The 10303-nt window shown below is 37.9% G+C and overlaps 3 protein-coding genes across 3 annotated transcripts; 1 reads left to right on the forward strand and 2 right to left on the reverse strand.

The window, feature by feature from the left end:
* The first annotated feature begins 368 nt into the window (after positions 1 to 368).
* Positions 369 to 4804, forward strand: LOC7490343 (26S proteasome non-ATPase regulatory subunit 7 homolog A). The gene is made up of 10 exons (XM_002315138.4): positions 369 to 673; positions 1333 to 1425; positions 1511 to 1592; positions 1787 to 1883; positions 2010 to 2085; positions 2371 to 2429; positions 2514 to 2636; positions 3584 to 3641; positions 3724 to 3809; positions 4530 to 4804. Exons 1-10 carry the CDS (start codon positions 487 to 489, stop codon positions 4599 to 4601), a joined length of 933 nt encoding a protein of 310 aa, XP_002315174.1. The 5' UTR covers positions 369 to 486; the 3' UTR covers positions 4602 to 4804.
* Positions 4805 to 5168: 364 nt separating this feature from the next.
* LOC18102700 (uncharacterized) lies at positions 5169 to 6409 on the reverse strand. Its single transcript, XM_006378615.3, has 2 exons — positions 6194 to 6409; positions 5169 to 5933 (listed from the first exon to the last, which is right to left on the reverse strand). Exon 2 carries the CDS (start codon positions 5916 to 5918, stop codon positions 5322 to 5324), a length of 597 nt encoding a protein of 198 aa, XP_006378677.1. The 5' UTR covers positions 5919 to 5933; positions 6194 to 6409; the 3' UTR covers positions 5169 to 5321.
* A 766-nt stretch (positions 6410 to 7175) lies between these two features.
* On the reverse strand, positions 7176 to 8914 carry LOC7474452 (uncharacterized acetyltransferase At3g50280). The gene has a single exon (XM_024609664.2). It carries the CDS (start codon positions 8800 to 8802, stop codon positions 7336 to 7338), a length of 1467 nt encoding a protein of 488 aa, XP_024465432.1. The 5' UTR covers positions 8803 to 8914; the 3' UTR covers positions 7176 to 7335.
* Positions 8915 to 10303: the final 1389 nt, after the last annotated feature.

The following is a 10303-nucleotide window of genomic DNA, read 5'->3' on the forward strand; positions in this document are numbered from 1 at the left end:
AAGTCACACAGCTGACTTTCAGTGCTTCATCACTGAAAATAAGAGCGAAGAGCACTAATGGGCAGTGTCCAACAATTTCTTCTCGAAGAGACTTGAAGGACTTCTGGCTAATTTCCAACAGTCCAGTACAGTACACACACACACACATGCACACCTCCAGACTAGATCCAAGCAGGCTTCAAGCCCAGTTTACGCCCAATATTTAAGCAGGGGCTAGCATGGGCCTTTTATTACCAAATTCACTGAATTAGACTCGGCCCGTAAGTCAAGTAAGCCCGACCCTAAAACTGAAAAGTAAAATGGAACCCCCCCGAATTGAGGAGAAGAAAATAAATTAAAAACAAAATCAACAAATTGGAAAAAATAATAAATAATAAATAAAACAAAGCTTTCCTAGCGAACAAGCAAGAACTTAGAAATTGAATTCTGGGAATAGAAGTCTCCAAGGCCTAGTCTGAGTCTGAGTCGTCCAATCTTGAGCTAAGAATGGATGTAATAAAAACGCAACAAATATCGGCGAGACCGATCGAGAAAGTGATAGTGCATCCTCTAGTTCTACTCAGCATCGTCGACAACTACAATAGAGTAGCTAAGGACACTCGCAAACGTGTTGTTGGGGTCTTGCTTGGTTCCAGTTTTAAGGGCACTGTTGATGTCACTAACAGCTACGCAGGTTTAATTTCTTTTTAACTTTCCGCTTCTCCCTTAGATCTGTCCTCTTCTGACCTCCTTATTTTTTATTTTAAATTTAAATTCAGTCTCTTAAGTTTTTTTTTTTTTTTTATTATTATTATGATATGTGAGTAAAGGAATTTAGAGTTGGAGAGAGCTTTATTTGCTGTCAAATTATGAAAATTTGAAATGGGTTTGTTGATTCTGCCTTTTGAGCTAGCATTTGTTTATTTATAGAAGACTAGCTTTCATATTGCTGTATGCTGTGTGTCAAATTTTTTATTTGATTTTTATTTTAAGGGCAATTAGTTATAACGTATAGGTTTTTACTAGCTAAGAATGTAGATATTCAGAACAGTGTTTAATCAGCGTGGAGGGTTGTAATATTTTTCATACCAATGCACTGTTCCGTGGGATTCAGCAATGTCCCAATTCTAGCTATCATTGTTATATTTGTCGAACTAGCATGTGCCAAATTGGATTTTAATACCATGCTTTAAGATTTTCTTTTGAGAAGTTATTGTCAGCCTATAGCTATAGTCTCATCCTTTTCTTGTTGCAGCTATTTTTCTCTCCTTGTTTTGAAGGGTGTTACGATTCTAGATTGGATGCCATGTTTGACTAAGTTAGTCATGTGATATTTCAATTGTAATTTTTCAGTGCCATTTGAAGAAGATGACAAGGACCCAGGCATCTGGTTTCTTGACCACAATTACCATGAATCAATGTTTTCCATGTTCAAAAGAATAAATGGTAATGCTGGGAACGTGGTACCTTAATTTGCATTTCTCTCTTTGGTGCTTTTTGTGTTATCAAATTGACAAGTTACCTTTTTCAGCCAAGGAGCATGTTGTGGGTTGGTACAGCACAGGGCCAAAACTGAGGGAAAATGACCTGGAGATTCACGGATTATTTAACGAGTAAGAACACCATCCATGATTTTGAAGGTTAATTATCTTTTCAACCTGTGTGGTGATCATGATTAAGTAGTTCTGCCTAACTTTCAAATTCTGTGAACTGATCGCTGATGGAAATTGACTAGTTTGATGAATTAGTACTTGTGAAACTTTCCCCCATTTCTCCTATATTCACAGAGTGTAATCTGGCATTGCAGTTATGCTCCAAATCCTGTCTTGGTCATAATTGATGTCCAACTGGTAGAGTTGGGAATACCCACAAAAGCATACTATGCTGTCGAAGAGGTGAAAGAGGTAAGTACGTAACTTATTAACACCTTGATGATCAATTGGTTAGTTGTTCTGATTAAGTTGTTTATATAGGTGTAATGCTGGATTCACGTACGGCAGGAACTTATAATGGTTGTGTGTTGGTTACAGAATGCTACCCAGAAAAGCCAGAAGGTGTTTGTGCATGTGCCATCAGAAATTGCTGCCCATGAAGTCGAGGAAATTGGTGTGCCACTGAAAGCCAGTTTTCATTGTTTTAAAAATAAAGTTGATTTATGCTTTGGGTGCTTTTAGTGGAGTTTCCTTAGCTAATACTCAACGGATGGAGCTGCTATTTTATGATTTTGCTTCTCTCTCTCCCTCTCCCTCTCCCAGCATTATTATAATCTAACTTTTATCTGAAAAGAATGAAGTTGATTCTTGGCTTCTATTGTATGCATAACAGTGGACACTTCTGGCAGAATAACATGACAACTGGTCTTGAACTCTGAATTCTTCTGTGTGTTAACAGGTGTAGAACACTTATTGAGGGATGTGAAGGACACAACAATTAGTACTCTTGCAACTGAGGTCTTGTTGCTGGACTGCGCTTGATTTACCCTTTTACTTTCTAACTTCGGTAGAAGGGACTCAGTTTTTATTTTCTACTTGCAGGTTACTGGGAAACTCACAGCTCTGAAAGGGTTGGATGCTCGGCTAAAAGAAATACGTGGTTATCTTGACCTCGTCATTGAAGGAAAGCTCCCATTAAACCATGAGATTCTGTACCATCTACAGGTTTAGTTTGCATCTCCCAGATTTTCCTTTTCTGGCCCCTCTTAAATATTTTTTTCTGTTAATTGAGCCATGTCCTGCATGAAGATATCAATTGAATCTGTAACTGAATCATCATTTCAATCATTGTGATAAACTTGAACTTCAAATTTCAGATGTAGTTACCTGAACTATTATCATCTCTCTGAAATTTCACTAGGTTTGACATAGTTTGTTCTGGATAGGAGCTCTCTTAGAAGCTGATTAATGTGGACTGTAGGAATTCTTTGGTGTTAACTTGCTTATTCTGGTGGGCTTCAATTTTCACTACCCTTAGAATGGTTTAAATGGGCTTTCCTATTTTCCTTAAATTTGAATTTCAAATCATTGCTAATGTGCCGATGGTGCTGAAATGGAGTGATTTTTTTTTCTCTGTATGGTTTTGCAAGGACCTGCATGGGTCACACCGCTCATGCTCAATGCTATATTAATATGGTGTTTGGTAATTTGTTTGCATTGTGTTTGAAAGTGCTTTTCAAAGTGTATTTGGGCTGAAAAAGCATCAATTCTGATGTTTTCAGGTGCTTTTGAATGGTTTTTGATATACTGATGTCTAAAACATCAAAAAGCATATGAAAATGCATCCATTTGATGCCTTTTGAGTTCAAACGCACTTTTGCAAATGCACTTGCATTACCAAACACTGCTTTATCATATTTCCATTATATGATCAAAGGTATGGTCAAAGGTATTTCAACAAAATTGTTTTAAACCTACAATCCCCTGATCCTCCAGTGTGTTCAAAGAAAATCCTCACAAGCTCTAGACTGTTGAACATATATCTCACTAGTTCCCTTCCCTTCATCCCCCCCCCCCCCCCCCCACCCTTTTTTTGATGTTTGGGCACTGTCTCAGTTTGCCAATCTTCCTGTGATGCCAGCTTATATCTATTCCCTTTTTACATTGTCCAGGATGTGTTCAACCTACTTCCTAACCTTAACGTGGCAGACTTGATTAAGGCTTTTGCAGGTAAATGAATAAAAGGCGCAAATTTCTGTGTCTCGTTTATCATTTTCCATTCATTGCTTTATCATATTTCCATTATGTGCAGTGAAAACAAATGATATGATGTTGGTTATTTATCTTTCATCTCTCGTCCGAAGTGTAGTCGCTCTCCACAACTTGATCAACAACAAGGTGAGATCACCTTTTTTTTTTTTCCTTTCTGAATCTTCACACAAGCTGCTCATTTTAGTGTAAAACATCTAAATCTTGGTCCAATTGAGATTAGATACAAATATTGCTGTCTGGACTTGTAATTTATGATGCCCTTGTCTGAACTTGTAACATGATGTTTTTGTGGAAATGATGTGCTCACATCAGTGATAGTAGATCCAGATAGTATTCCTAGGAGCTTTACAATCGATCATGACTTGGGCATCTTAAATTTGTTCTCATGACTTGGACAATCTTATTTAGTTACTGAATATCATGCAAGTCTTACTTCCTTACCAACTCAAACCTCATTTCTAACCTGTGAAACTTTTGACGTTAACGTGTGGGGCATAAATCACTTCACATCAAAGTATCTGTTCTCGATTTTGAAAACCTTCCATACCAGCAAAGATACCATAATCATTATTGCCATTTGCTTCTACCATTGATTTTCTAGGTAAACTAAACCAAGTTCACTTCAGCCTATTCATGTATGTGTGTTAGAGCCTTTAACATCTGGCCATTCTTAATGCACTTCTTTTCTTTGTTTCTGCCCTATGTACATAGCTCTCTAGCAATTTCCATTAGCCTGTTTTATTCAGCATGTTGATGTGCTACTCCACGTGGATCGAAACTTATGTTGAATACTTTCAATTGTCATCCTTAGTACTCTTCTCACTCTCCGTGTTGGTCTAATCTTAGATGCTCAACAAAGAACATGAGAAAGCAGAAGACTCAAAGCTCGTTTCTGTACCTCCTGCTGTCGCAAGCTAGACATGGGAATTTCATCAGCCTGGATTTTATTTGGTTGTCTGTTCTCTAGAAGATTAATTGCAGCCTGAATTTCATCAGCCTTAGATAATCTTTTGTTTCTGGTGCAAGAGATGGGGGAGTTGTTAGGGGTTCTACTGGAAAACATTGCTCAAAGTTGTTTTTCTTGTGATTGAAATACAATAAAAATTCATTTTGACGTCCTCTACGGTATTTGCAAGATTCTAACTTGGTGATAAACAGATGGTCATTCTTTGGCATTAGATTCTTTAGCCGTGTTCCTAGACGATCTTGTACTCTGATTCGCATTGCAATTTTGCAAGAAGGGGTTGGCATTATGCCATCAAATGCCAAATTTAAAATTGACCAATGAGTCACCCTGACTACCACTGTACGGAACTATAGGAATAATGGTTTACGTTCATTCTAGTATGCTAGCACTACTGGTCCTGGAAGCCAGGGTGTTCTGCTGGTTAAAAATGCACGGACATTGCACCATATTGATGGCGGCACCGATGCTTGATCCCTTTGCATGGCGAACAAAGATACGAAGCTGATAGATCTAAAAAGTATGAAAGAGTCAGGTTTTAAATAGATAAAACTACGCTATCCCCCAAACAAAGATATATCTTGTTCAATTTACACCTTACAAGTTAAAACCTGACAGGCACAGGCGATACAGCAAGAACTCAGTCTTTTGAAAGATTCATGCCTTGTTTCTAATCAATCTTCTTCAGTGTAATCAGGTTGAACTGCCTGTTCAAACTCCGCATCCATGATCACCCCATCCATAATATGTACAACAATCTGCCCTCTCCTGAGGTCTACCTTTTCTGATCGAATTCTATTAACTACCAGCATTCCATCTAAATCCTTTGAAATGTACAACGTAAACCCAGATAAGGAATCATAGAAGACCTCTTTACTAGAGGATACTGTAGCTGAAGAAAGAGTTTGAGGAACAGCTGAGAAGCCCAGTATGCGGGAAACTACAGCATATGTATCATTCCTCTTCTCTGCTACCAAACTATCATTCAGCCGTAGCCTCAGATCACGCTGGAAAGCTTTCTCCGACGGTACAAAGACTGTAAAAGCAAGATCTTCTGGCAACATTTCAATCATCATCTCACCAAATCTCCCAATTTCTTCATCCTTGGAAACCTTCCTGATCCTAATGGTTCTGTTAGGGCCTGTTACTTCATTTCTGAGTGATACCTCTGGAAGCTGGAGAACTGATACCATAATCACCAAAAGGCAACAGACAGAAATCACCACTCCTACAAAAGCTATTAAGTTCTTCACAAAGCACCCTCTCCTCATTTTCTTTAACAGTTACTGCATCATTAACAAGTCATCATTAAGCATACGTTGCAAGCAAAACCCCCTCCATGCCAAAAACCAGAAAAAAACCTCTTTCAGCAACAAAAGCCGGTGCCTAATATTAGATTATTTAAGCCTTCAAGATATACTTTACTATGGAATTAAGCACAGCCTGAACAGTAAACACTAAACCCAAGAAAAACTCAAGAAATCACAGCAAAAAGGAAAGCGTTTTCAAGAATTTGCAAATGAAGTAGTAGAAGATGGAAATTTACCTTTAAAAGAAGCTAGTGGCAACCGGCAACTAGCAAAGGCCAGGAACTCACATTCCAATTTCCCTGCTGACTATGGGGCTCTTGCCTTCGAAGTTCCATTAATTAAACATCGCACATCTCAATTGAAGTAATTATAGGTTGGAGCTAGGGTTAGGGTTCGATTCAGCGGATCTGGAAGGAAATTTAAAAAGGCAAGGTGTGCGGGAATTGCACCCTAACCCACACTAATGGGCCTAGATCCAAGAGGCCTATTAATGGACAGTAAAATTATTCGAGGACAGATAACATTATTACTACCAAGATGAATAACATCAGCACGATCACAAAAGGTAGATTTAGTTTCTTTTGTACTTTTTAACCATTTGCTTTCATATTATGCGTTCGAGCTCGGAATTTGATGTTCAAGAGAAAGCGTTGCTCGACTTTATAAATCTTGATAATTTCTTTACATCGCCAAAACTCTTCTCTTATCGAACAAGTTTTTTTTTTTTTTTGTGATGAACAAAAGTACAAAACCACAAATCATAGCTTTGCCAATGCTTCTAGCAAGGATCTATTTGGAGTTGAGTTTGAGCGATCATAGCTTTGAAAATCATAAATTGTTGCTTTTCCAAAAACTATGATTTTAAATGTATCGAGTTCAGTGTTGAGAAAACTGTCGAAAACCTATATTTTTCTCTACAGGAAATGTGCCTTTGCAAAGTCAATTTATTGAAGACAATCCGTCTTTTATTTTTCTAACACGATTAGTTAATTTTATATCCGATGCACTGATTTAATCACTAACTTATAGTCGCAGATAAACTTCATACCAAGTTGGTCACCTGTACATGACTGGAAGACGACCACCTTTTTTTATATTTTCTGACCAATGTGCTGGGTTGCTGCTAAGTCTTTCCGTCTTTTTTTTATTATTATTATTTCAGTTTTTTGGCAATTTAATTAGAAAACGCACGCTCTTACCTTTCTAATAGCACAAGTATTGAAGGCTGTCCCATCTCAGAAGTTCAATAAAACTTAACATAACATAGGATTAAACCAGAAAAAAAAAGTATGTCAACAGAGTTACAAAAGATAGGCCCCCTTCTTAACCCCCATGAACCAGACAACGGAATCAGATAATCACCACCGTTGTAACTTAACTAACTAGACACAAACTGCATGAACTCGTGATCAGACTCAATCCCAGCCATTGTTTCAGGAGCCAACACAACCTCAAGATCAACGGTTCCATTACCTTCTCTCCCAGGAAAAGCAGAGATTTTACCATCAAACTTGTTGGCCTTACCACTCCTCACTGCCAAAGGTCGACCCCACCCAAAATCATTATCGTACATTGGGAATCTTGGTGAGCTACCCATGGTCATTGATGCACCGTCCAAGTTCCCTAACGGGAAACACCTCGGATTACTTTCCCAGTCCTGAACGAAACGACGTACCGTTCCGTCGTTGTGGGCAGCGACATTTTTATTCAGCTGCTCCGCACACCAGCGTAGATCCCTAGACAACACGTCCTCAGCTGACGCGTATGTGGGTATGCTTTGAATTGCGTTCCCAAAATACAACGGATCGAGTTTGGGGTTCAAACGGTGTCGGCAATTAACAGCCATTCTAAACGTGGTCGTTTTCGACGGGTTCAACTTCCTTGCACGTGTCACCGCACGCCATAGAAGGGCACTCAGTGATTGAAACGACGAAATCTCCCCCGTTTGAAGGTTTGACACAGTTTCTTGCGGTTTGAAAACTGCGTTCTTGAACCAGCTTTCAAGAATTGTAGTCATCTTACCGCTGTTGTGAATCTGAAACAGTGTATCATTGCTTTGTTTTCCCATTAATTCAACAACATCAACATTAGCGTTATCTGAATTTTGACTCCATTTCTTGTTGTTGACTTCGGATTTCAGCTTCAAAATCGCTTCTCTGCTAAAACTGAAAATCCTTTCACTTAATGGCTCGTTTTCATTAAAAGTGACTCGGGGGCCACCTTGAGGAACTTTAAGTACAGCTTCGGAAATCAAGATTGAGTTTCTTGAGAAATCAGGCTTTCTTGATATTTTCTTGATTCCTCTCGAAACTTCAGCGAAGGTATTAAAGAAGTTCCAAAATGACGTACCATCAGTAACAGAATGATTCATTGAACAACCAATGAAAACCCCATCAGCTAATTCTGTGACCTGAACAGCCAAGATTGGTTTATAATGGCCTTGGTAGCTAACAGTGCTCTCGAAAGCAAAAAAGCCCCTGATGCAATCAGGTACATGAAGTGGATAGAGAATATCTTGGATGGAAATATCGGTTGCGGTGGCATGGATGAAATCTACGCCTGCATCGTTGCAGGTAATGTAGATGTGGCCATTGGAATCTGTGTTGAAGCGACCTGCCAGAGGAGGGAAGTGAGAGAGAGTTTGAGAGAGAGATTGTTTTAGGTGGGAGATTAAGGAATCGATGGAGAGTGTTGGAGGGCTAGTGAAAAGGCCACCCTTTTGGATGTAGTGGCAAGAAAGCATAGGGAGGTCAGAGACGGAGAGCTTGAGATCTTGTAGAGTAGATTTTTGGTCTGGGAAGACGGTGCATTTCGAGACAATTGTTAGAGAAGTAGCAGAAGGCATTTTTGTGAAGTTTTTGTTTTTTGGAGGAGAGCAGAGTGCTATTGCTGCTTGGATGATCTCCTCGCTTTGTGTTTGATTGCGAGTGAGTGAGGAGCGATGAACGGAGAAGGAAGTGGGTGATCTATATATAGGGAAATTTTGGGGGTTGGGTACTTGGGTTCATGCACCTGCTCGCTAAGGTGGATTCTTGTTATTGTCAAGTAATTTATTAATTTATTTATTTTAATCATTTATTAAGTTTGATTGAAAGTGGATGTGGAGGATGTTCAATTAAAATAATTAATCTGAGTTATTTTGATGTCAAGGGTTTCAACTTTTTAAATTATTTATTTAATGTGAGCTGAGGGTGAATATATTTATATATGTATATATATTTGCAAGTAGTGTGGTGTTCAAAAACTCTTTTGAAACACCATAGCTAGTGGAATGGAGATATAACAATAAATTCAGTGCCGTTGCTTATTACTACAAATATTTTATGAGTGATTTTAACTGAAGATGAGTGCATATGTTATCATTCAAACACTTCTTAATCATTAATTATTTATGAGCACATACAATTTTAATTTAATATATCCTGTAGTTTTTTTTTCTATAAGCATTATTATTTATTTATTTATTAATTATAATAATATAATAGGAGAGGCGCTACCTTTCACTATATATATAACCCAAAATTTATTGGATCCAAAAAAAATATTCATTCTTGATAATTCTACCTGTAGAATTTAGTCAGAGTTGGTCTGTCATGATTTGAACATTATTAGCAAATATATGAACCTATACAGAGTAATATATTAATTTGTTCCCTCTATTAATTAGTAGTGCTAATTATAACATGCATGCCTAGCAAGCTAGCATAAAAATATTCAATTCCAGCCCGCTGGAAAATGTATATTAGCTACATATGCATATGCCACGTGTATACTTATCTCGAGCATAAGCAAAATTCGATATTCGGATAACAAAAGGATATATTAATCTCTTCTTTAAATTCAATGGTAAGCACAAGCAGAATGTCTTATCGATTTTTTCTTTTTTAATAATTCAGTATATCTGCGTGTAGGAGAACATCTTGGGAGCGCATACCTTTCGAATGTAGATTAGGGTGAGATTGTAACGCAAACTATTTGCGTTGTGCTAACAATTACTAGGAATTAGATTATTTTAATGTTTTGAAAAAAGAATTTCTTGTTTGTTTGAGCATGAAATTGGATTGTGATGCTTTTAATTTGAGGAAAACTGATGTTTATATTATGCTGTTATGATTCAGAATCCTGTGAGATTTTCCTTCGTATCTCAGCAGTATCAACCCAGGTCTACCTTGAATCACACAATGCCCTCATATACGAGATATGCCTGCTTCGCAAGCATCCAAATATTGGCAACACCCAATAAATCACAGATTTGGTGTCTGCTATATATGCAGACTCTTCAAAGCGAGTTCTGAGTTTCATGTCATCAAGACAAAAAAATGATGGAAACAATTGTTCCTACGTGG

This window comes from Populus trichocarpa, chromosome 10, assembly GCF_000002775.5.
Source record: "Populus trichocarpa isolate Nisqually-1 chromosome 10, P.trichocarpa_v4.1, whole genome shotgun sequence".
NCBI classification, from domain to species: domain Eukaryota; kingdom Viridiplantae; phylum Streptophyta; class Magnoliopsida; order Malpighiales; family Salicaceae; genus Populus; species Populus trichocarpa.